This window comes from Pseudorasbora parva, chromosome 2 (assembly GCF_024679245.1).
Source record: "Pseudorasbora parva isolate DD20220531a chromosome 2, ASM2467924v1, whole genome shotgun sequence".
NCBI classification, from domain to species: domain Eukaryota; kingdom Metazoa; phylum Chordata; class Actinopteri; order Cypriniformes; family Gobionidae; genus Pseudorasbora; species Pseudorasbora parva.
In genome coordinates, this window is record NC_090173.1 from 47,878,836 (window position 1) to 47,905,716 (window position 26,881).

General features: G+C 37.1%; 2 protein-coding genes across 2 annotated transcripts in view; both read right to left on the reverse strand.

The window, feature by feature from the left end:
* Nucleotides 1–416: 416 nt before the first annotated feature.
* On the reverse strand, nt 417–13,382 carry hmox2b (heme oxygenase 2b). Its single transcript, XM_067422778.1, has 7 exons — nt 13,198–13,382; nt 12,752–12,849; nt 11,768–11,891; nt 11,163–11,280; nt 10,256–10,747; nt 8,786–8,906; nt 417–3,187 (listed from the first exon to the last, which is right to left on the reverse strand). The coding sequence occupies exons 3-7, from the start codon at nt 11,860–11,862 to the stop codon at nt 3,060–3,062; spliced, it is 954 nt and encodes a 317-aa protein (XP_067278879.1). The 5' UTR covers nt 11,863–11,891; nt 12,752–12,849; nt 13,198–13,382; the 3' UTR covers nt 417–3,059.
* A 2,356-nt stretch (nt 13,383–15,738) lies between these two features.
* Nucleotides 15,739–26,881, reverse strand: part of cfap70 (cilia and flagella associated protein 70) — a 33,539-nt gene continuing 22,396 nt past the window's right edge. The window contains exons 14-26 of the mRNA XM_067422847.1: nt 26,468–26,662; nt 25,508–25,639; nt 25,238–25,363; nt 23,305–23,438; nt 22,852–22,967; nt 22,440–22,625; nt 22,206–22,363; nt 21,631–21,783; nt 18,742–18,900; nt 18,563–18,652; nt 16,351–16,452; nt 16,119–16,166; nt 15,739–16,026 (exon numbers count right to left, since the gene is read on the reverse strand). Of these exons, the coding sequence (XP_067278948.1) occupies nt 15,946–16,026; nt 16,119–16,166; nt 16,351–16,452; nt 18,563–18,652; nt 18,742–18,900; nt 21,631–21,783; nt 22,206–22,363; nt 22,440–22,625; nt 22,852–22,967; nt 23,305–23,438; nt 25,238–25,363; nt 25,508–25,639; nt 26,468–26,662 (1,680 nt within the window). The 3' untranslated portion in view covers nt 15,739–15,945. The remainder of the gene's footprint in view (nt 16,027–16,118; nt 16,167–16,350; nt 16,453–18,562; nt 18,653–18,741; nt 18,901–21,630; nt 21,784–22,205; nt 22,364–22,439; nt 22,626–22,851; nt 22,968–23,304; nt 23,439–25,237; nt 25,364–25,507; nt 25,640–26,467; nt 26,663–26,881) is intronic.

The window sequence follows — 26,881 nt, forward strand, 5'->3', positions numbered from 1 at the left end:
TATGCATCAAAATTCAATGTTTTATATCATAATTCCAAGAGCATGATTTTCTCTTATATGGTGGAAATAGGCTTCCATAATAATATAGTAACTTTATATCTCAAACAACTGTTTGTATGGAAACATCAGTACATGCTTTAGCAAATTAAAATAAATAATAATAATTAAATAAAATACAAGCTTCAGATTTAAACATTTTAATCGTCAGATTTTTTTGGGTCAAACAATCTGAAGATTTCAATTGTAATTGTGTTTTTTTCCATTTTCTCTGGGAACTTATTGAGCTTGACATATTAAATCTGAATTATTCTTTTTAAAAATTATTTAAAAACAAAACAAAACAAACAAACAGTGAATGCAGCACAGTTGTGAATTTATTAATCATTACAGTGAACACAGAGCTGGAGGAAACTAAAAAAAGGATATTTAAATTTTTTAAAGCAAAAACTCTAAATCTTAATGTGAACAGAATAAAGAAATTTGAAATTAACTACACAAAAACTGCATAAATAAAACCACTGTACTGTAAATCAACACCACTCCATTCCTCTCAACGCCTCCAGTGTTTTAAAATACGCTGTCAGTTATTCAAAACTCAAAATAAACGAACAAATTAAATGATCTGCATGAACTCTAACACAACCATTTATGCAAAACACTTCCCATATGTGTCGATCTGTTTTATGATCCGATTAGCAATTCAAAGTAACATTTCCTTTGGTTCAAAAAGTCCTGTGAATGTTCAGCCCCTCAGCATTTGGGATCACATGAAACACTCTTCAGGAACATTATTCATCAGTATAATGATGTTATACAAAACTAAATTACAGAGAGACTTCTGAAACGGCCTTTCTGTGAAAAACACCGTTAGTTAACACACACATGCCTCAGTAAATGAGGACGGATACACAATCTCCCACAATCCTTCTCAAATGCATCATGTCACAGTGCTTTGGTGAACATTGCACACATGGCCTTCGAATATAATATCAAAGGGAACAAAACTGGTAATATGCATTAAAAATTGCATGAAAAAGACTCAAGAAATTATTGCATCCATAAAATGTTAATGTCATACAAGTCAGATCAACAAATCCCCTTTAGAGAAAAAAACACTATTATTAATTCTTGCTTGTACAACTACAGTACACTAATTCAGTTTTGTTCCCTTGTGTAAATTGCATTCAAATACTTAATATATTTGACAATTGTTCACCAGTAAAGCCCTATATATTTTATATATTTATTTAGTAACACTTTACAATAAGGTTTCATTTGTTAACATTAGATAACAACAGTAGTTAAAGGAGTCATGACATGAGAAATCAAATTTGCCTTGATCTTTCAACATTAAAGAGGTATTAGTGCCATTAAAATATCCTGCAAAACATTTATTTAATCAAGCTCTTAAAACATCCGCCTTCAGAGCAAGACATCAACATATAGTTTTAGCAAATAGAGCTTTTATAATCAGTGACGCTGTCTACACATGATACAGTACACAGATGTGCGTTCAGTTTCTGACATACTCCATGTGCTTTAGTCTGTCGATAACAGGACAAACGGAAGAGTGAAAGAACGGTTGCTTTGACACGTCCAGTTTAAACAGCTTGTTTGAGTCTCTGTACAGACTTCAGAAGGATCTTAGTGTCAGAAACAAGTGGATGGTTTATTTTAATGGTGTCCTTGATCATATGAGGGTTATACGTTTGTTCGGAGCATTTTATTTTATCTGAGGCGCAGTGCAATGGAGCTTTTGTTGAGATGAAGCAGAAACTGTCACAATTGGATCTGACACAAAGTAAACAATTTAATAATGCTTAGTCTGAAATCGTGATTTTATATGGATAATGTTTTCAAAACACTTAGTTGCAACTTTATTGGATCTGAATCCATAAGTAAATGAAAGCAAGTGGCCATTGATTCTGTTTCCTAAGCAATGATTAGCCAATCATAACAGTGGCCGTTTACTGACAGGCTTAAAGGAGTCGCACCTTACAAACTGACCATTTCAGACAGAGGGTTGAAAATAATAGTTTTTGCACATATATTTGTATTTTTTTTTCATTATCTGTGGTGGTAGGGCAGGGATATCACGATGCCGGTTCAACATTGTGATGTCTGTCAGCCATCAGCGATGGACGATGGCATTCATCTGTCGGCCCAACCCTATTCTACACCACTTATTGATCTCGGTTAATGGAAATATCAACATTTACTAATACACCAGACCTTATTGTAAAGTGTTACATGTGAATGTGTGTACACATATGACAGATATAATATGCACACACAATAATAATAATAATAATAATATATCAAATATATTTATCTTCATCATCACTGAAAAACTCAATACGGTTAAACACTAGTAAAAAAGTGAATTCTGGCCCATTTCACCGTCTGAGTCTGTAACATATAATGACCTTAAATGTGCAATTATTCCACTTTATACATTCTAAACATCTTCAAAAAGGCTTTTCTTCATGAACCGTCATTTTTTGACCTGGCGTCTCAGCAGTCTGCCCTGCAGAAGTTCTGCTTTTCTTTGTAAATGCTGCATGTATGCATAGCATATCTCATTTGAAAGCATGCATGACTAATAGGGCCAATAAAACTGACTGTAGCAGAGCATCTGCACTAATACCTTCTATAGTGATGAGTGAGAGTGCGACACAATTAACAATAGCGTATGTAATCAATCTTGCGTAGAAAGATGTTTTGGCCCATTTGACTTGTTGCACAAAATGACTTGATATTGCGATAAAACTATAAAAATAACGCTCTGCATAATTCTGCAGCTCTTCTCCACCCTTATCTTCATCAACACTGATGGGAGCAACAGTAACGGCTGCCACATTAAACTATGCTATCCTTCGCCCAAATGGTCTGTGTTTATACATTGTTATTATTATTAATAATCACATTTACCCATAAACGAGAGGGTAAATGGGATGCACTAAAAGGGAAATGTGTTGGAATGCCTCACTAATTGTTACCAGAACAAAGGATTTGTTCTTGTCTAGTATCGGACTCCTTTCTCATTGGGTCACAGGAGGTCACATGAGGTACCAAGCAGCCAATCCGGCTAGAGCAGCGATCCAGGCGGCCAATAGGACTTGACCGGAGGGATTTTTAAGCACGGTCATGGCCATTTGAGCAATGCAAGATGATCCGCCGCTGACAGCTGAAACAGAAAGAACAAATAAACATGTTAAGTTTCATTTATTAGGTTTTAGAGAACTGTAGGGGTTGATGAAAAGCTTATAATAAATCAAATTAAATGTAAAATTTAAATGAAAAAAGAGCTGCATAATTAATTGAAATAAAGCAGTAACATCGAAATAAATTAGAGTTATCAAAACAAAGGTTGAAATTTAATGGAGTATATAATATATAAAAGGAGTATATAAGTATATAATCTACTTAGGGTTATTATAGTTAACTAAAAATTAAAAATCATAAAACATCTTTGTTAGTTAAAATATAATAAACATTATGGTTATTAAAATTAACGCTTTAATGCAATGAATTAATTTTAACGACACTAAATTTATTAAGGCAGCGCGCATTTTCTGTTTGATCCGTGGCGTAGCCCGTAGTTGGAGAAACTGAGATAAGCCATAGACGTAAAGAATGCAGCAGCAAACATTTAGCCTGACAAGCCAGACCCACATCAAGATGTTTGGTCTGGAAACTCACCATAGACAGGGCTCAATCCGAGGGGCGGGATAAACGGTTGTCTTTCTAACTCCCTCTGCACGGGATAGGATAGCGCTACACCAACCAGAGCAACGAAGGTGAAGCAGAGCTAGTTGATAGATTAAACACTCGCCGTATCCGGTCGGCTAAACTCTGAACACATCTTCCCTTTTTAAGAATGACTTCAGTGCCGCTCTTTGTTCTTTTCTCAGAGAAAAGCTTAACTCCAAGTCTTCCAGAGTCGCGGTCAAAGCTGATTCGAAAGAATCTTCTGTGTTTACTAGTAGGCAGCACGCAAGCACCATCATAATTTTGAGCCCCTCCCACCGACTGTATACACGATGTGATTGGCCTGGCCAGAGTTTGGTTTTCTCACCATTGTCAGGGCTCAATCCGAGGGGCGGGATAAACGGTTGTCTTTCAAACTCCCTCTGCACGCAATTGAATAACGCTACAACTAACCAGAGCCACGAAGGTGAAGCGGAGCTTGCTGATAGATTAAACACTCGCCGTATCCGGTCGGCTAAACTCCGAACACATCTTCCCTTTTTAAGAATGACTTCAGTGCCGTTCTTTGTTCTTTTCTCAGAGAAAAGCTTAACTCCAAGTCTTCCAGAGTCGCTGCCAAAGCTGATTCGAAAGACTGCCGCCGTTCGGCAGTTTCTGTGTTTACTAGAAGCACGCAAACGCAACTCGGCCGTCATTGTGTTAAGCCCTGCCCACCGACTCTATACACAATGTGATTGGCCTGACCAGAGTTTGGTTTTTACAGCTCAGAAGTGTATTGAGAGTTGCTAGACGACACAGGCAGAATAGAATTGCTGCTGCTAGGGTGCGTCTAGATTTCTAGGTTAGCAAACATTAATAGGGAAAGAAAAGGGTTAACATTAATATTACTATACTAAACCAAAAGTGCAGTTATGGCCTACAAGCTACCATATTTTCTGTTTCTGTATTTTTGGGTTGAAAGAAAAGTGTGTTTTTACACTGAGCACATTCTCTGCAGTCCAAGAGCGATGAACTGCGAGCTCACTCTCGCTCATATCCGAGGTAAATCATTAACACCATCACCGCTTACAGTACAGGTGTTTTATTGAACTAAATACATTACAATCAGCTAAAACTAATACACGGGTTACTTTTCTGAACAAGAGCGCTCCAGAGTCCGTGTTTCTCACACTGTTCACGTGAATTGCGGCACAGTTCGGCGCGCACACACAAAAAATGCCGGCAGTTTAATGAGGAATGCGCATCTCTTAAAGGGGCCACGCTATATTCCTACTTGTGGAATATGGACGTCCTGCAGGTATGGTGTCAGGGCTCTGCCCAGGCAGTCTTGTCTGTGTTGTCTTTGTTTAATGTTTCTGTTTGTGTTTGTGTCTTAGCACATGTATCTGGTTTTCTTTGTGTTTATCGTGTGCTCCTCTTGCCTTTCCTCGTTTGTTGTAACCACGCCCCCTTGTTTAGTCTGGTCTAGTCCTCGTTTTACTAACGAGGCATTCACACGGGGCGTAGGCGTTAATGTTTGCCATTTACTTTGAATGGGTGACATCATCCGTTGCCGAACTGAATTGTGGGTTCCGTTGCGTCGCTTCACTCGAGTTGCAAGCAGCAGAAGTTGAAGATTTCTCAACTTTTCAAGCACCAGCGCAGGCGTGATCCAATCAGATCGCCGTATGCAAATATCCTAGAGCAGACACTAGCCAATTGCGTTCATTACTGCTCAGTGAACTATCCAAACGCAGCTCCCGGACCAGTATGTGATATTCTCGATATTCTCCCCGCTGTCTGCGCTTTCTCAGGATTGAATATACCCAACAGCTTCGAGCACCTGTGCAGTGCACTGACAACAACTACACGGGCAATCGCATTCGCACATACAACCAAATCGGCATCCATTTCGTCTAACAGACTAGCTGTCAAAAAAGGCGCTTTTTTGTGTTGTGTTGTGGTCCAAGCGGCAAGTAAGTTAATTTGATTGGCTGTTGTGACTAAGGCAATCGCGTCAGCACCAAGCTTCAGCCACGCCCTCCGTCAAGCGTTAACGCCTACGCCCCGTGTGAATGTGGCGTAAGTGTGCTCACCTGTTCCTCATGTGCTGATCCCTTTATATTGTGCTCCTTTCCCTCTCGTCTTTGCTGGTTCGTTGTGTGTGCTTGTGAGTAAGTATTTAGTGTTTACTTGCAGTTCTTGTCAAGTCCTATTAATATTTAGTCCTTCTGTCAATTCTAGATTAGTATTTCTTTATTTTTAGTTTTTTCTTTTTTCCTGAATTTTCAGTCTAGTCAAGTTTCTTTATTTTGAGTTAGGTTTCTCTGCGTTTTATTTTGGTTTCTCTTTTGTTTAGTTGTTTTCTTATTTTCTAGCTGCAATTATTTTTAGTTTATTTCGTTTACTGGTGTTCTAATTTTGGCAGTTTTTATCGGTTTTGTTTTCTTTTATTTGTCCTGAGTGTTGTCCACGTGTTTGTTCCTGGTATTCCCTTCCTGCTGGTTCCTTCTGCCTGGCAGCTAGACTGGAGTCTGTTAGCAGCTAGTAGCGGATCTCTGCTTCGTTGTGTCCTGCCCTGTCTTCTCCTCTATCATCTACCTGGTCTGGTCAGTCCTCAGTGGTTCTTCGACCTGCTGTATCCTGGAGCTGGTTCCAGCAGCAGCCCTCATCTGTCCTGTCATTGTTCCCCATTGACCCTGCTGTTTGAACTTTCACTCCTCCACGACCCTCGTGCCTTGTTGAACTGTCCTTTCAATAAATGATTTGTTCACTCTGCATCTGGGTCCTCATTTTCTTATACCTAACATATAGTGTGGTACTGGTGCACTCTCAGGTCCGCACGACAGCTTTCACATTACCAATTTTTCAATCGTGAATTAATCGTGACAATCACGTGATTAATCGTGATTAAATATTTTTAATCGATTGACAGCCCTAATAAACATTAACTGAACTAAAAACTTAAACTTGTATTAACATTTAAAAATAACTCATTTTCATTTTGTTTAAATTGATGCACTAAAATAACTGAAATTAAAATGTATAAAATGTTTAAAATATATAATAGTATCTCTATATTACTAAAATATCACTGAATATATTGCCCCCCCACATTTTTTTATAATTATTGTAAAATATTTTTACTTTGCAGTACAATTGTAATTTTCAACAGTATATGCATTTTATTTTTCAATTAAATAAAACTTAAAATAAAGTATACTTTCACTTAAATATTTGTAAAGAAAAAAAGAAAAGAAAAACACATATATGGCTTGTATGACCATTAACTGTCATCAGAGAATGTGTGAATGTGCCATTAAATTATTGAAATATTAACTTTAAAACAAAAAAGGTTTAGATTTAGAAATGTTGGATTAAGGTTGCATTCACACTTGCAGTTCAGTTTGTTTGGTCCAGACCAAAAAAAAAAACATTTAGGGCCCCATTTTAACGATCTGAAACGCAAGTGTCAAAGCGCGAAGCGCAAGTAACTTTGTGGGCGGGTCTCGGCGCTGTTGCTATTTTCCTGGCGGGATAAATGGCTCTTGCGCCTGGCGCAAATCTAAAATGGGTTGGTCTGAAGTAGCTTCATTATTCATAGGTGTGGTTTGGGCGTAACGTGAAAAAACCAATCAGAGCGGCATCCAACATTCCCTTTAAAAGCAGCTGCGCAAGTTCCATTACGGATTGCTATTATTATGGCGTATTTACCAGGCGCACACCAGGAGCGGTTCACAGCCGAGGAGACTGATGTTCTTGTAAGAGCAGGGAAAGACAGAGAAGTTGTGTTGTATGGGGATGGGAGAAACCCACCCAAAATAGCATGGCGTCGGTTAAACAGTTTTTTCAGTTTTTCAGTCGATTTTTTTTCCTGGTTCTTGACGGACAAACCAATTTGTCAGATGTCCTTATATACATATATGTCTTGCCACTATTGGGCCAACAGGTCTGATCCTTAATTACTACAATTAGCCTGAATAATTTGAAAGCTAGATTTATGCCTTTTTTTTCACATCTTCGTGGCACACCACAATGATTTCTGTCATCTCATGTGTTAATATTTTTTTAGTGTAACAATTTATGATTTGCAAAAATAACTGTTGCATCTGTGTAGATTACATGAGCAAAGTGTATGCGCGTTGTGCACGCTATACATTATGGTCAAGCATGCGCCCTTAAAATAGAATAATGAACAACGCGCCACTGACTTTAGACTAGGTTTTTTCTGGTCAGTGGCGCAATTGTTTAATTGAACAGCAAAATAGCTCCAGGGATTGTTTGCGCCGGAACACGCCTCCTTTAGTGCGCTGAACCACCCAGGGAGCGCAAGTTCATTCACTAGTTTAGCGACGTGCTTCTGTGGAGGGAAAAGCGCGCTTTGCGTGGGTGCAAAATAGGAATGACACATGCGTCGGTGTACAAAGTCAATTGCGCTGGGTGCAAGATAGGGCCCATAGTCCCTCTCCGCTTAGCGTTCACACTGGCATTTTTAACAGCGAAACCTAAATTTACTGAACCAAAGGCATAGGGAGACGGTCACAACCTGATTGGTCGGCCTTTATGAAGTATATTTTGCGACGGAGCTATACCGAACATTCAAAACAATGCTGTGTGCTGGATTAAACGCGTTTATTTTAAGAGTGTATATATGGTTTTATTTTTACCAGCTGAGAGCACACAAAGTGAATATTCAAAACAGCAGCAGAATTTCCTCCGTCCTATGCAGAAATAAAGATATGCTGCAAAAGAGACGGCAGTTCTGTCGTTTGTACCAACTAATGGGCAACACAGGCTGTAGTGTCGCATCTTGTGACATCAAGTCCTGTTTTTGGTTCGTTTACATGTCTTTGGTCCGTGTTGCGTTTACATATCAATCGAACCGTTCGCTTGGAAGCGGATCAAGACCCATCTTTTTAGCGCTCTCGGTCCGCTTGTTTGGTGCGTACCAGGGTTCGGATGGCAGCGTTCACACGTTCAAATGAACCGCACAAACCGAGCAATCGCACTAGGGTTCGTTTTAATTGAACTAAACATGACAAGTGTGAACTTGTTACTAAGGTGTAATTCAGATGAACAGGATGGTCAAGTTTACCTGTTTTAGCAGCATGATACGGACACTGACTGATGTCTCCTTGGATTTCGTCATGAGCAGGAGCGGCATCCAAAACATCGCCCTGAAGGGTCTTTCCCGCCTCTTCTAGTTCTACAAAAATCTGCATGCAACACAAAAGGCCGTTTACAGTTACAGATCAGAGAAAACAATAAGTGAACACAAAAAGCCCTGTCATGCGTGTTACATAAGCACATACACCTAGATGTCACTACAAACGATCAAACGCTTTGTTCAGAGATGCTGGCGAGATTAAAGAGACATTGTTTTGACCCAGTTTTGTCCATTTAATTTCAGAGCTCATCTGTAATCTGCCATGAGGACAAAGGCCTCCATCTGCGGACGGATGAAATTGAAGCCGCATAGATGAGCAGGAGAGACTCTCATCTTAAGCACACACTCACTGATATTAACACAGTGACTCTAACAGAGCGGCGACAGTAAAGCTCTCCAGGTGATACAAGAGAGAGTGATTATGAACAAGTCATTAGTTTAATTCATTCAGTGTTAATGAAGGATCTCACAGTTAGTGCAGATATAATGATCTGCGTCACAAACTGCAGATCTCGAATGAATTGTCATCAACACTCCTTTAAAGGACTCGTATAATGAAGAATCACATTTTTTATTGACTATTTGACAGCGTTAAACTGTTAAATCTGAAAACATCAATTAAATGTAACAAATGTAAAATGTAACAATAATACAATTAATTTATTTGTAAGTTGTAAAATTGTACTTAAATTAAACTCTTAATTTAAAGTAGCTTAATCTATTTAACAATAAAATAGGTAATAATAATATTATTAAAAATTAATTTCAAAAAGTACAAAAACATTTCATTAATTCATTACATATATATATATATATATATATATATATATATATATATATATATATATATATATATATCTTCATTATTTTAAAATAGGTAAATGTAACAAAATTAATAAAAAGCAATTTTAGAAATGGATTAAAATAGTTGAATTAAATTTAGAAATGTCATCTGTTTGCTAATAAGGTTGAGTAACAATGAATACATTAAAAAATAAACTTTTAAGTTATTATGTTTGTGTATAAGTAATTATTTTAAAATGTAGCTAAATGTATCAAAATAAATAAAAGCAATTTTAGAAAGATTTATTAAGTTGAATTTAGAAAATGTTATTTAGAAACATCCATTTTCTAATAAAATAGGTATATAGATATATGTATATAGATTTATAATGTATACATTCATAATTTTAACATGTATTACTAGTATTACTTGTACTAATATATTAAATATATATATATGTACCCTTTCAATATATATATATATATATATATAAAATTATTATCATATATATGAATAATATATATAGCATTATTAAATCTTGCTTGAAATAATAAAAAAAATATGACGTCTTTTATTAACAACTGAGAGCTCAGCTTTTGTCCGGCACTTCTCACCTCCATATTGAACTGAAAGGCCAGGTTAGCTTCCTCCACGATCTTCTCCTTGGTGTGTGTGTCCAGCTCTAGCTCGTTCATCCGGCTGCGGTACAGCTGTTTGAAGGCCTTGGCGCTGTGGATGCCATCAAACTCATAGAAGTTCAGCCCTTCTCCTGTGGGCGGCAGCTTCATGGCGCGCTGGGCAACCTTCCTCAGCACCTGACCGCCCGAGAGGTCGCCCATGTAGCGCGTGTAAGCGTGAGCCACGAGAAGCGCGGGCTGGTCGTGGCCGACCTGGTGGATGCGATCCACGTATCGCTGAGTGGCCGGAGAGACGCTGATCTGATTCTGCCAGTCCTCACCGTAGAAGAACTCCAGATCCCGAGCCAGAGCGTCACGCCGGTGGAGCTCATGAGGGAAGTAGAGCGGAGCAAACTGAGGATGATCTTTATTTCTCTCAATCTCCTCTTCCATGGCAGAGTACGTGAAGTATAAAGCCACATGGCCGAGCTGACAAAACAAACGCAGAACGAGAAATCATAATGAAGTCAAACTAAACAGATTTATCTTGCTGTGTGCATGGATATTCTAGAATCATTGGGATACTATTGTAGTTTTTATACTTAAATATATTTTCTGTTTTCATTTTTATTTTGTAGCTTATTTTTATCATTTTTATTCGTTTTTAAAAGATATGTCTATACCATTTTTATTCATTTTACTCGCCCAGAAAAAGCACACGAGTAGTAAGAACCTAAGATGAATAAAAACATGACATGAAATGAACTACAACGCCTATTGCGATTACAACCACGTCGGTAGCAGTGTAGAGCCCTGTTACAATCAGAAATATGCCACATTAGGAAAGGTGTATGTGTTGTAAATGTGTTCTTTAAAATTCTTCATGACTGACTGAACCGTTTACCTTGAAGAGCTCCTTGCGGATGCGTCCCCTCAGGAAGTCTTTGACAAACTCTGTGTTTTCGGCCTTCTCATGAACTTCTTTGGTTCCTGCTGCCAACATCTCTGACAGATCTGTAGGACTGTAGGGTTGAGAGGACATTATGGGTTTGTTAATAAAACAACTATGCATATTTAGTATCATTGATATACTATTATACTTTTTTTATTATTAATATTTAGATTCTTTGTTTTCTGTTTTAATTTTAATTTAAGTTTAGACATTTTAATGTCATGTTAATATTCTTTTTTATTTTAGTTTTAGTTATTTTACTATTTCAAGTCAAACTAAAATTAAATAAAAAATGTGTATTGGCAATTAGCTAAAATTATTTTTTATTTTATTTTATATAGTTCATATTATATAATATTTTATATTCACTGTAAATTTATTTCAGTTTACAGTAATAACTATTACCTAATAGTTACTATTATATATATATATATATACACACATTAAAAACAAATCTTTTAGTTAGCAATAATAACAGTGCACTGAACATAATTCAAGCATGTAGTTGCAGGATAAGAGGAAATGCTGATAATGTAAATAGGGAGTGTAACATGTACCTGAGGACCGTGACGCCTCCCTCCTCATACACAACTCCTCCTCCATTAGCTGTGCTCTTCCCGTTGGCAGCATCTTCCGTCTTTATAGCAGACATTCCTCTGTCTCCTGTACAATCTGTCCTGACTGTTGAAACACATGAACATGCCAGAGCGTTTCCTTGTTACATACACACACACACACATACACACACACCTGATATTCCTTTTTTTGTTCATCTGAATCTCCAGGTGCTCAAATAGATCAATTTGATACATTTGATTATTTCTTTCACCAAAATCTAAATCTACACACTAACACTTTGATTACAAAGTTCCAAACTAATATTTACACTTGTCATTTTTTATAATAAGTGTACCTTTTGCAAATTGTTTAATTTATCCAGCTATCTTATTTGTTTGCCTGGCTACTACTAAACAACAACATAGTGTCGGCCCAGATCTGGGCCACATCTGGTACATGTGGATTCAATGCATACCAGATGTGGGTCGGATCTGTGCTAAAGCTATGTTGCTTGTGGGTAGTGTGTGTACGTGTGTATGTGTGTATGTGTCTGTCTGTCTGTCTGTCTGTCTGTCTATCTATCTATCTATCTATCTATCTATCTATTTATCTATCTATCCAGTTAAACCTGTAAAAACTGATTTTGGTAACTGAAACAAAATAAAATAAAATGAAAAAAATATATATAATGAAAATATAATGAAAAAAAGATACTTTAAAAATAACTTAATATGAATAAATACTTGTAATAAACAAATTAACACAGCTACTCATCCATAAATGTATCTAGGCAAATTTCAGCACAACAATGATTTTGCAAACAATTATCAATCAGATTAGATTATGACCTCATAAAATCTCACGTTTTAGCCTATATGCAGCTCAGCATTAATTGAAAGTTCTCAGTGTCGATCAAGAAGACATAATGATGTACACACACACACACACACACACGGCAGTGGTGAAGAAAACCTCAGTCTTACCTCAAACTCAACCTCCTGAGCTCGAGCTTCTCCTGTCAGCGTCCGTGCAGTCGATTATACAGATGATAATAGTTCAGCATTCAGTCAGGTGATTGTTCCTGAGGACACACACACTGACACTGAGCCTCTATTCATCCAGCACACACTGAGGCTGTTTCAACAGCATTTGTGTTTTTGTTTGCAGGGTAAATGAAAACACAGAACAAAAGAGCACTCATGAGCATTCTGGCGTTTGCCAGTCAAAATGCAATCTAATCTACTGTCCTGTGACCAGCGTCCGTTTGAAACCTACAAGCAGCCCCTGATGGATCAAAACAATCTAGTGTCATTATATCAAATAGGTCCGTTTTTACTAAAGTGCTGACGTATGACATATTAAAGCGACAATAGCACTCATTGTCCCATATACCACAAGTTACGCGTCCTGAATAGAAGCCAGTACTTACGATCAGCGCTTCATCAGACCCTGCTTTAGATCAGATAATACTAGTATTGAATAGACGGTATAAATGATTATAGACTGATAACAGATCAATAGTCGGATGCTCCTGCCTTTTTTTGTCGGCGGCGTTTAAGCTCTCCGTTATGATGAACTCAAAACAGGAAGCTGCAGCATGAAACCAAACCAACCAACCACGTGTCTCTCAGAGCTTACGTTTAAAGGCGCAGCGACCATTAAATGCATTTTGACTGCTCTTTGAGTTCTGTGAATTCCGACATACATTGTTGCCTACTATATACTAGAAAAGTGTGTGATTTCAGATGCAGCCATTGTGTATATATCGCTTACTTTTTAAAATAATTTTTCAAACAGAAGAGCTTTGTATGTTTAACCTTCCTATTGTGTTTGCGTGTTGAGTTACAAATCCTTCCCTCAGTGGTCAAAATCCATTTTAATTGTGTTCAAATCCAGGGGCGCAACTACCCAGTGCCAGAGAGGTATGCAGCAACAATTTTGCCCCCCCCCCCCCCCCCCCCCCCCTCCCCAAAAGCCGGACATCATTATGTATGGGATGTAAATAATAAAGGTTTATTTTAACGTATATCAGCCACTGTAGGCCAACCATAATTATACAGTATGTGCATATATATTGTTAACAATGTTAATTTAAAAAACAGTCACAAATTGACAAACATTAACATTATCAATCGGATTCCAATAAAGAAATGAAAAGAAAGAAAATAATATGATTTTTTTTATACTGATTCCAAGTAGGAAACGGTTCTCGATGCCCAATTACAGCTTCCATGTCACCCAACAGATGTAGATGTAACTATAGCCTGTATATCTGACAGGACAGCTAACATGAACAGCAGCTAATGGTAAAACAAAATCTATTAATGATTCAATGGTAAACCAGACATATTGCATAAGTTATGTTTTCCAGCTTCTAGTCATTTATTGTGCATGCTTCCTTATATTTACCAGTTATTATTTTGCATTGGTTGTTTTCCAAATTTATGTAATTTATTGTACATGGCCTGCTACCTTATATTTTCCAGTTTTCAGCTCAGCAACCTCGTTTTGCGTATTAACTAGCCTTAATTGAATCCCCCATTTGGCTGCTACATTCCTAGTGTTAGCAACTAACGCTATAGCTGGTCTGTTAAAATGAATATGTGCAAGCCTCCAAGCACAGACGCCACACTTTAAATCCTACCTGTTGCCTTTCACCATCCACTTGTTAAGCTGCTGTCGCATCCCTTGACATGCCATCTCATTTTCCCTCTTTCTTTTTCTATTTTTAGCCCCCAACAGCTTTTTGCTTTATCCATCTTTCAACAACTTTGCGTATAGTACAATGACAACTGTACTCCTGCTCGCTCAGCGCGCTCACGGGGTACCGGCGCCCCCGCCAGGCGGCGCACCCACTCGCGATATTCCATCATTATCCCAAATTATTTTATGGAATCTTATGAGGGCGCCTACTCTAGCCTGTTAGTCCTCTAAAATGTTATATAATATTGAATAATAATATTGAAATACTGAATTGATTTAGAAACGCACAACAGCATCTACATTTAGAGAATAAAAAATCAAATAAAAAAATTATACCATGGCTTTGGCGCCCCCAAGGTGCTGCGCCCCTATGCACCGCATATAGCGCATACCCACTTTTTGCGCCACTATTCAAATCTATCTACTTCAAATCTGTGTGGTGTCTACATTGTTACTGATTGATTTTTAGTTGGAAAAAAGCAACTTTGACTATTATATGCCTTCATTTGAATGGGGATTTCTAGGTTGTGTGTGTGTGTAGTGTGTGAATTCTGCATTATGTCAGAATTTTTGTTTTTTGATAAATATTTATTTTTGACAAAAAACATTTTACCCCAAATAATCTCCCTTTTCCATTAATTCCTATGGGGGTCAAATTGACCCGAGGGAATCTGCAATACCACTCAAATGAACACTCAATTAAAAAACATAAAAAAATAAATTAAAAAAAATACATGAAAAAATAACCTGAATGAGAGCCAGAAGATTAATACAAGATTAATTGCATAAATATCACAAATAAAAAGCTGTTTTGCATTTTTAATCAAATTTTGTGTAACAAATTACTTACTTTTGGCAGTTGGATCAAATCATGAGAAATACATTTATAGTATATAAATATTTCTTAACTATAGTTATAGAAATATAACTCTATAAGTATATCAGGATGATAATTTGCTTATTATGACTAATCATGCGCTGCAGTTCTTTAGTTCTTCTCAACTCTTTAAAGTTGGGTGGATTCTTACAAACTGTCAACATTTTTATCATTCATCAGCGGAGGAAAACATTTATTCGGAAAGTGATTCTAATTATATAATTCATCAGTATTCTTAAAATTATAGTTGTGGTGTATACTTAATACCCTATTCACATAGAATTAGAATGATTAATACAACTTTCCTAGGTGTAAATCAGCCTTGTGTAACAAATATCACCAAGACCATCCAATCCACAAGAAAGACTACAGTATGTTAAATAATACTTTATTATCATTTACACATTTTTAGCATTTTACTCAAAAAATGCAGGGATGTTTCAGTAAAATATGGACAAATCCAACCACTGGTTTAAATTTGTATTTTAAAAAAATACAACGGTTGAGTTTATCCATATTTGACTCAATCACGTGCTGAAACAACCCAGCACTTTCTTTAGAAGTCAATTCAAATTTCATTTCTGTGGCTAGGGCACATCAGAAGGAAGGGTTTCCGAACCCAACACGAGACTGCAGGTCATGGAGCTCCTGTAGAAGTGACTCTTTTTGTAAATTCATCTGTCAAACCAAATATAAAAGAGGAATTGTTATATTTCAATAGCACAGAGTTTGATATATTCACAAACGCATTAACATTAGACGATACAAACCTTTATGGCATATTTATATGCCTGCTCTGCCTCTAGTTTTCGGCCAGTCTGGAAGGACAAAGCAACTAAAGTCAAATCTAAAGTCAAAAAATGCAAGATTATATGCATCTTCTGATTGTAAAAACTAATGAGCTGTTTTGCTCTCTAGGATGACAGGCAGTAGGTTTTTGAACAGAGCTATAGTGTCTGTTAAAGAAATTGAATGAATGAAAGAAAGAAAGCAGTCACTCACCCGTAAACAGACTAGAGCCAGGTAAGCCCACACCTCAGGATTCCTGTTATTCAGTGCGTTGGCTTCAGTCAGCGTCTCTTCAGCCTCACTCAGCTCCTCCAGCTGAGGATACAGCAAAACACAATCTAATCTACTTCATGCCTTCTGCCGTCTGACTGATACTTTATACTTTTCTAGAAAGCCTTTGGGTGTAATTGTAAAAATGTCTGCCTTCAGGGTGTGGATCACGTGTCTTTTTGCTGTGACACTTTACAATTTTTTTAATAAAATAAATGATAACTTTTATATTGTTAGTAATATTTCAAGATGAACTATTACTGGACTGAAGAAACTTTTACTTAACTATCCATACATAATTTTGTTTTAGAAAAATCATGATAAAATGAGGGTATAAAATATGATCTAACAGACTTTTGAGGAAGTTTGATGGATTATTGTATTGCATTGTATTTTGTTTAAAAACTAAAAGCTTTGATCATAAAAATGTAAAGTATCATCTTAAAGACATTATTGGCAGATATAAAGTAATAACTGATATTTATATGTATTTTATGTATCTGCTATACTGTTATAAAGATCTCATTGATTTTTATTATAAATTCGATTTCATCTCACTTTTTGGACATATAAATATCAGCATCTGTGCCAAAATGCATATTTTTGCTTAGTTTGAGCCTCTGAATAAAATCAAAGTGTTATGTTCTCACTATATATCATATTATATGAGCCAAAAAACCCTAATGTATCAAACAATTTTTAAGACCACAGGGGTTAGTAGTTTTCTCTAGTAGCATTTTCACTGGTCACACTTTTGACATTGATACCATGGGGAAAACTGCCATCATACACTGATCAGACATACTGTAACATTATGACTAATATTGTGTTGGTCCCCCTTTTGCTGCCAAAACAGCTCTGACCCGTTGAGGCATGGACTCCACTAGACCCCTGAAGGTGTGGTGTCTGGCATCAATATGTTAGCAGCAGATTCTTTAAGTCCTGTAAGTTGCGAGGTGGGGCCTCCATGGATATGTGAGGTGATAGGTAGGTGATATGTGTCAAAGTCCACATGGATGGCAGGACCAATGGTTTCCCAGCAGAACATTTCCCAAAGTATCACACTGCCACAAGAGCTGCAGTTTTGGAGATGCTCTGACCCGGTCGTCTAGCCATCACAATTTGGCCCATGTCAATTTTTCCTGCCCATTTTTCCTGCTTCTAACACATCAATTTGTAGGACAAAATGTTCAGTTGCTGCCTAATATGTCCCACCCACTAACAGGTGCCGTGATGAAGAGATAATCAGTGTTATTCACTTCACTTGTCAGTGTTCACAATGTTATGCCTGATCAGTGTATATTTTTAATATTATTTCATAATTTGTCACTTTAAGACCTGACACATGGATCCATTATACTGTTACACATGCTTTTTCTTTTTCTACTGTTTACGTTCACTTAAAACAGAACTGATTGTGTTAACGTGAATACCAAGACCAGCATTTTTACATTATTGTGTATTTATTTGTCTGTTTAAGCGCAGTAAGGAGCGAAAAAGAAATCAGTTAAGTACTGAGAGGCAGCTTTATATTGCAGCACATATTGTGCAAACTTTGGGTATGAGCAATAAATCTGTGGGAATGGGTAAAATTATGCTTAATATGTGCTATCCCATACCGAAATTCAAGCCCTGTAACAGCAACAATATTAATCTAGAGCAAATGAAATTAATGAGTGAGTGAGTGAGTGAGCGTGTCAACCAGCACAGCTGGTATCGCGTATCTAATCGGAGGAAATTGGAAGCTTTTCAGATATTTCAGTATCTATATGTGTTGAAAAATCAATATTTTTACACTACATTGCATTTAGTTTATAATTTCAGATGCATTTTTTAAAAGACTACTACAATTGAAAAATATCATGGTGATGGGGACATAGTAATGAGTTCTTTGCCAGTGCAGTTTTGCGAGAGAGGAAAAAAAGTTTTGAAATATATTTATCCACCATCCTATTTCTTTAGGGGCTTCGTAGGAATATGTTTTAAGAAAGTGACCAATGTTGATTTAAACAAGTCTGCTTAAAGTGACATGATCTGTGATTGGATAATGTCAAAGTCCTCAACCGATCACAAACCTTCCTTGTGTTGTGGCTCCAGCAAAGCTCCTCTGCTTGTACGAGCATTCTCACAATACCTTATGGGTATATATACTCACTCTATAGTAGGCAATTCCCAGTCTGAGCCAAGTAAGGCATGATGGAGAGCGCTTGCAGACGCGCAGGAATACAGCTTTGGCCTTTTTATACTACAGAGGGAACGAAGCACACATTATAATTGCTGTATAAAAAGTAAAAGTAACTCATAAACAAGATTAAATAATGAATCTGAACTCACTTCTCCTTCCTGCAGATAGATGGAGCCCAGACGGAGGTATACAGAGTGTGTGTCTGAAGCATCCAGCACAGAATCCAGTGTCCGTTCATAGCAGCTCTGAGCCTGAGCGTAATCACCCCTCACGTGATGCAAGTGACCAAAAAGCGCCCATACGTGGTTCTGCCAGAAACAAATACCAAGCAAAAGTAATGAATCCCAAGTGCATCTCAAACAAACCATTCCATCAGTACCTACTAGTGATGGGTGCTTTCAAAACACACTTTATGAAGCCTTTGAATCCTTTGCCAATCATTTGTTTCGTCCAAGAGGCAATCTCCCGCGGTCTCTCTTGAAGACAACATGTAAGTGACTCAAACCCCAATTCATCGACTAGCCGTTAGAGACAGGCTCCAGAAGAGAGTCAAAACTATCTCCCCCATGTTAAAATGCCCAACTTTACAGCAGAAAATAAAATGTTTAAAGGCTGGTCTATAAGTTTTGGTCTATATGGCTAATTTTGTAGCCTGGAAATCTAGACGCACCCTAGCAGCAGCAAATTTAATCTGCCCGCGAGTGTCGTCTAGCAACTCTCAATACCCTTCTGAGCTGTAATCGCCTAACTCTTGCCGGACCAATCACATTGTGTATAGAGTCGGTGGGCGGGGCCATAATGACGATGGCCGAGTTGCGTTTGCGTGCTTCTAGTAAACACAGAAACTGGTGAACAGCGGTCTTTCGAATCAGCTTTGACCGCGACTCTGGAAGACTTGGAGTTAAGCTTTTCTCTGAGAAAAGAACAAAGAACGGCACTGAAGTCATTCTTAAAAAGGGAAGATGTGTTCGGAGTTTAGCCGACCGGATACGGTGAATTTTTAATCTATCAACTAGCTCTGCTTCACCTTCGTTGCTCTGGTTGGTTGTAGCGCTATCCTATCGCGTGCAGAGGGAGTTTGAAAGACAACCGTTTATCCCGCCCCTCGGATTGAGCCCTGTCTATGGTGAGTTTCCAGACCAAACATCTTGATGTGGGTCTGGCTTGTCAGGCTACTAATTTTGCCCTTCATGACAACTGTGAGGGGGTGATTTTTTTATATAACTCATCCATTTAAATTATATTAAGCCTTAAAGTTCTGCATTAAGAATTAAGGGCATAATTAAGGGCATGGCCCCTTTGAGTGACAGGTGGATTGCCAGGCAGACGGCCGTGGTTTCAGCAAACAGGCACCTCAGCTCCACCCACGTCCCGCCTCCGTGTACATTTTCTGTTTTGTGGAAGTGACAACCTGCCAAGATGGTAACAACGGCTCTGCCCACTTAAAGGCTTAGTTCTCCCAAAAAATTATTCTGTCATTAATTTATTTTATTTTATTGTTGAAATCCGATGGCTCAGAAAGGTCTCCATTAGCCACAATGTCATTTCCTCTCTCAAGACCCATAAAGGCACTAAAACGTTGTTACAAAGCCCATCTCACTACAGTGGCTCTACAATTATTTTATGAAGCGATGAGAATAGTGATGGCTTATTTCAAAACACCACTTTGTGAAGCGTTGACCCGTTATGAATCAGTGTATTGAATCAGCAGCGATCCGCCAAAGTCACATGATTTCAGCAGTTTGCTGGTTTAATACGCGATCCGAATCATGAATCGATATGCTGATTTATAAAGCTCCGAGGCTTCAGGAAGCAGTGTTTTGAAATACAGCATCACTAAATAAGTCGTTAGTTTATTTATTTATTTTGCGCACAAAAACTATTCTGGTCGCTTCATAAAATGATTGTAGAGCCACTGTAGTGAGATGGGCTTTGTAATGACGTCTTTAGTGACTTTATGGGTCTTGAGAGAGGAAATGACATTGGTGTCAATGAAGGCCTTTCTGAGCCATCAGATTTTAACAAAAATATCTTCAGTTGTGCTCCGAAGATAAACGGAGGTCTTACGGGTCTGAAACGGCATGAGGGTGAGAAATTAATGACAGAATTTTCCTTTTTGGTTGAACTCACCCTTTAAGGCTTCAAAAATGCTCTTCAGAATCCTACGGGTGACGTCACGGACACTATGTCCATATTTTTCTACAGTCTATCTATGGTTTCGACCCAGTGAGTTGGAGCGTGTAACAAATGATGCATTCACACCATGGTGGAATTACCGTAATTTTGAGATGGCAACACGTGACATTCATATCTGAGCTGGAATGATGCTTTTTTATGGCAACACTATCTATGCCTAAATGAATCTGCAGCGGTCAGATGGTACAATTAGGAGCTCTCAGAAAATTCCAAGCTTACAAGTTGTAATTATGAGCTCTACAAGGACGTTTTTTTACAAGTTTTTATAAACTGAAATCTTGTAATTACGGTAATTAGACACGGTGTGAATGCACCTAAAATGCCAAAGTCACATGGTTTCAGAAAACGAGGCTTCGTGTTGACAGTTTCAAAATGTTTAAAAAAATGTTGAATCTCTTGGAATGCATGAACTAGAGTCTATATGTTTAAAAAAAAAAAAGTTTTACATTTGTAAACACTTTTAATGACAAATTTGTATAATAAAATGAGTTTTAGTTAATATTCTCTTAATTGGCCTGTTTAACCATAAAACAAGCTCTCCATAAAAAAGTCCTACAATTTAATAAAAATAACATATTATACAGACACTTCATATTTAATGGTATTAGATGATTTTTTATTTGCATTTAATAGATTACACATTCAATAATGCATTTGAAAATTGGTGAAAAAAGGTGTTTTTATGCAAGTTCGAGCTAGGTTTCTGTTGCATTTACACCATTTTGACCAGCAGGCGTCACCAACGTGTGGTGTTTCAAGCGCTTCGAAACTGACTGATTTTGTGAAGCAATTGGTTCAAGTTTCAAAAAGCGACATTTCTCAGAGAATGTAATTCTACAGACCTGGATGTTACTGGTGAGCGCCTCCTTGAGGCTGGCCTCAGTCCTCTCGTGTTCTCCTCTCTGCAGCTGAAGCTGGGCCAGAGCGATATGATACGAGCTGATGGGTCCTCTGTTTGGAGACACCAGCTCTAGAGCAAGAGTCCGCTGTGCCATCTGGAGGACACGAGGACACGATCCATCATTAGCTATTACCTACACATTTAAATGTGCTTGATTCTTGCTGTTTTCTGTACGAAACTCTAATCGTCAGTCCACTCAGAACATTTATTGAATCTAAACTGCAAAAAACAGATGATTCAGAAAAAGGTTGTAAAGTAACTCATTCTTAGCTTATGACCGCCCACATTCTGCATATATAAGACATTCAGGGCCCTATTTTAAAGACCTGAGGGCATGGTTTGAAGTGCTTAGTGCGGGTGGAAAAATGAAATCAGAACTGTATCTGGATCGGCACCAATCATGGAAAAGCATCTATAATAAATGGACTTTGAGTGTTAAAGAAAGAGGCTCCTTTAATGTAAACGTGAGTAATTTGATACTGTATCCAGGATCTACCGACGTGGCCATCCACTGACCTGAAATGCATTGTTCTGCAGGAGAAACCACACTGTCTCCATGAAGATAGTGCTTTGGACACTGCTGGGGGAAATTTGGTGTTGTACTTTCTGTTTACTCTCCTTGCTGTTCTGTGGGATGCCTTCTTCGTGTACAGCACCTTCATCAGTATCGCCACCTTTAAAGCAAATGATCCCATATAAGCTATAAATGAAAGGGCATTTGTTACAGAGCAGACAGAATGAGGTGGTTACCTGTCTTTTTTGTTCTTCCAGCTGGAGTCTCATTCGTTTCATCTTTCTGTTCCTTCTCTTGAGTCTCTGAGGTTATTTTTAGTCTAGATGTCTCGTCATTTTGAGTGACTGAAATAAAATGCTTATTGGCCTCCCGAAAAGCCATTTCTGCCTGGATGAACTTCTCCTGAGCCTGGCAGAACACGCCTGACAACAATTTTAAACACATTTAGGCAAAATTATTGTGCAGACTAACTATATAAAGTTGCAAAATGAACTCAAATTAAAGGGGGGGTGAAATGCTGTTTCATGCATACTGAGCTTTTTACATTAAAAAATACTCCTTCTGGTTTCTTCGAGTATGAAGTATGAAGTATGAGTATGAAAAAAACCTTTAAACAGTAGTATATGGAGTGTTTAATTCTGCTCTCACCAAATAAAGTCCAGGCGACTGCATTCTTCGGCTCCACACAAGTCGCCCTTTCAAAGAAGGTCTCTGCATCCTCGTAGCGTCCGTTTATTTCAGACAGAACACCGCACATGAGCAAACTGCACCAAACATGAGAGAAAGAAGAGAGAAACTTAGTCTGACTCTGCGTCCGAAATCGAATGCGAAATCGTAGGTGAAAAATCCCCGGGTGACGAAGTGCGCATTCGATGATGAACACTTTACTATACCATGAGGCCACAGGAGACTATTTATGAATGGAGGTGAAGCGACGCTGGTGATGATAATGACAACTTGGCAAATGTAATAAATCCAGATTACATTCATTCTACACAGATTCCTATATAGAACGTATTTTTTATGGTCACTAAGTTCAAATGTAGTACCTACTCAGTATGCGATTTCCAATGCACCTTGAGTCATTTCTTGTCTGCTAACCTGGGTACGTGTGTTTGCTCAATGGATATGGCCTGTTGAAAGCACTCCTCTGCCTTCAGGTGGTCAGCGGTCAGCATGTGGAATGCTCCATAATCAAAGTAGTGGGACGGGTCACTGCGGTCTCGAATCAAACACTACAGAGGGAAATTCAGAGAGACATGAGTCACATCCAATGATACTGTCATATCACAAAAGATAGCTAAAGCTGTGTTTGAAATAGCACTGTTATTAGAAGGAATTCATTGTGCATGAGATAGCATAATTATATGCTACATTTTTCATAAAATATGGTGCATTCATGCTTGAAATGCCAAATTGCTCTTTTTCTTGCATTACACTAGCGCCCAGTGGTTTCACCAGCGTTTTTATGTTCTTCTCATTATTCTTAATGGTTAATCTCATTCTTTGTACAGACGGTACAAAAAAATAACAATATCATGTATTATTTTACATAGCTCCTTTCTGCAAATTTAAGGTTGCTTTCCAATGCAATAACAAATGACAGTGAACATACAGAAAAGCATACATAACATTTTATTTTCTTAATTTTTATTTTTTATTTGTGGGTGAAATATGTCCCGGACATGTTGTTGGTTTGGTACAAACCATTATGTTGTGTAGGAAGTATGACTGCATAATTATTACCACCCCTATTCTTATTATGTTAATGCATCCAGAGGTTTGATGCTTTTGAATTCTTAGTAATGCAAAAAATCTAAAAAACAACAACAACAACAAAAAAATTCTCAAAATATAATTTATAATGTTTCTTTTTATTTGCAATATGACCCAGAGATGTTCTCCGTAGTATAAAACATACTATGCTTTAGACCAGGGTTATTATAGTTAACTGAAAATAAAACCAAAACCATAAACAACAACAACAACAACAAAAAACATTTTTTTGCTACTTAAAATTAAATGAAACCTAATTGAAATATACAAATTCAACAGGCAACATTTCTTATTTTAATTTAGTTTAACTTGATGAACTACAATAACTAAAACTGAAAAAAGTAATACAATTGTCAAAAGCATTCAACAAAATTACTAAAACTTTAACTAAGATTAAAATGAAACTGGAAAATACAAAAATAAAAATGATAATTCTAAATATTAATGTAAAATGTGACTATAACTGTCACAGTTGTAGTAAGCAACATGCACAAAGCGGGAATAGTCTTTAAATTGGCTTTTTTAAAATAATAACCTCACAGGAGTTAAGGAAACCACGCGTTAAATAATAAGGACGTAAACAGACCTGGGACAAATAAAACATGATATATACATTTGACGAAAATATAAAAAATAAACTACACACAGGTGCAAATCAAACTCACTAAAGGCGGGCGTACACTGTGCTAATTCGTACACTTGGGAGGTCGTGTGATATTGCACACGCTACAAGGCAGTTCATTTGATAATCGCATCAAAGCAGCTACTACACGACTGTATTGCACAGTGAATTTTCACTTTCACTTTATTTACTCATTTATTTAATATTTATTTCCTTTTATTATCAGAGGAAAGTGTGAACTGTTGCCCATCATTTATAAATTGTTGATAAAGAAAAATCTCACGTCGCAATATTGGATTTTTTCTGTTTTAAACCATGAATGTGAGTCAGTGGATATCACACAAGCAATGTGTGAACTTTACACGGGAGTTATGCTGGTGAAGTCTCAAACCTCAATGTTGAGTCAATTATTTAGCTACTATAAAGAAATTGAAAGTAAAAACTGACGAGCATTCAGCGTATATTCCCTCAGAGACAATAAATAAAATGAAAGAGATAAATCTATTTCAACATGCTCATAATGGTAGACTATATTAACTGTCTTCATTTATTTTCTTTATACTTTTGTTTTTCACCCGGCACTCTGGTTTATCACGCATATTTTACACTTACAGTTTGAGCAGAAAAGTGCTTTACCTCCTGATAGTACTGTGCCGCCAACTGGTAGTCTGTGTTGAGTTGGGCCTCTTTTGCGAAGTGTTTGAGTTGAGCACAGCTCAGTAGAGGCTCATGATGTGTGTCCAGAGAGTCCACTGACAGGTTCTGATTCAATAGAGTGCATGAAAACAACAGAAGAAACAGAAACACTGATAATACAGACCCTAAAGCACAGTAACCCTCAGCATGAAGGATGATTCCCTCAACAAATAACACCAATTACATTTGTGCCATTTTTTGAGACCTCACCTTATTGAGAGCAGCATGCATCTCGTCCACCAGGAACACATAGAGCTGACTGAGGAACGCTTGGAGCTGTTCAGGGTCTGAGAAAGCCTCTGTCCTCAACATCTTCTCTCTTACGATCCGGACCACAGAGTACTGCCATATAACAAACACCAGGAACTCATTAACATATGCTAATGACTCTGCCCTGATAAACAAAAGTATGAATCATAACAAGGGCTGTTTACATGTAGATGTCCAAAACACCCATGTGTTGTTATTGTTCATTTAAACTAAAACGATTGAAAGCTATTTTTGCAATTTGAAGTAAAATTAAAATATTAGATGAAAACATGTAATTAGAAAAACTTGTGAATAAAAAAGTGAAATAAAATAAATTTAAGTTGAAGTAAAAATAAATTAAAGCTAAATAGAAATACTGCAAAATGAATAAACATTACAAAAACACATAACAAAAGTAAATTAATTTTAAAAAATGAAAATATAAAAATGAAAATACTATTGTTGGAATGTAGACGTCAGAAACAAACTGTGTTTTTATTGTAAACTAAAACTATTTAAATTGTTTGCGTTGATTGAAATATGATTTAAAATAAAATATATATTTTAGATAAAAAACTTAAACTTATAAATATAGCTAAAATACCTACTTTAACTAACTAACCAAAAATATTAAATCATATATATATATATATAATATAATATATATTTATATATATATATATATATATATATATATATATATATATATATATATATATATATATATATATATATATATATATATATATATATATATATATATATATATATTAAAATAACAATGAAAGCCAGTAAAATCTAAAAGAAAGAGAGAGGAAAGGGTTAAGAAAAACTAAATTATGACAATTGTTACAAGAAACTCTGAATAGCATTAAATGGAATACATTTAAAAATGACACATTTAACATGATTAAAGTTCACCTTCATCTGTTCCTTGAAGGCAAAGTATTTCCCAGAGCAGTTGAGCTCTCCGAGCAGCTGGGTTTTGCGCTGCTCCTGCAGGACTGGGTCCAGAGGTGTCCCACCAGGCACAAATGCGGCCCCGAACAGCTGCTGGTACTGATCCAACACCTGAGCCGCCACACTCGCTATCTGAGACTGGTATTCCTGCACTGCCTGATAATATTATGTATATTTATTAATATTCATATTATTTAGCTCTTTGGAAAAATTGGTCATATTTCACAGCTAAAATCTTAATATTTTTTTTTTTGTTAAATTCTAAATCTCAAGACAGTCAATCTGTGGATAGTGGTGGTGTGTAACAAGTATTTTCTGCATCGTTACAACAGTAGGTGGCTGAACGGCTGAACGGTTCAGTCCGCCCTCAGATTG

Coding starts and splice junctions, on each gene's coding strand:
- hmox2b (XM_067422778.1), bottom strand. CDS start 11,862: ATGTCTGCTATAAAGACGGAAGATGCTGCCAACGGGAAGAGCACAGCT. Junction 10,748..11,162: donor TCCGCAAGGAGCTCTTCAAG/GTAAACGGTTCA, acceptor TTGTTTTGTCAG/CTCGGCCATGTGGCTTTATA. Junction 8,907..10,255: donor CCTTTCAGTTCAATATGGAG/GTGAGAAGTGCC, acceptor TGTTGCATGCAG/ATTTTTGTAGAACTAGAAGA.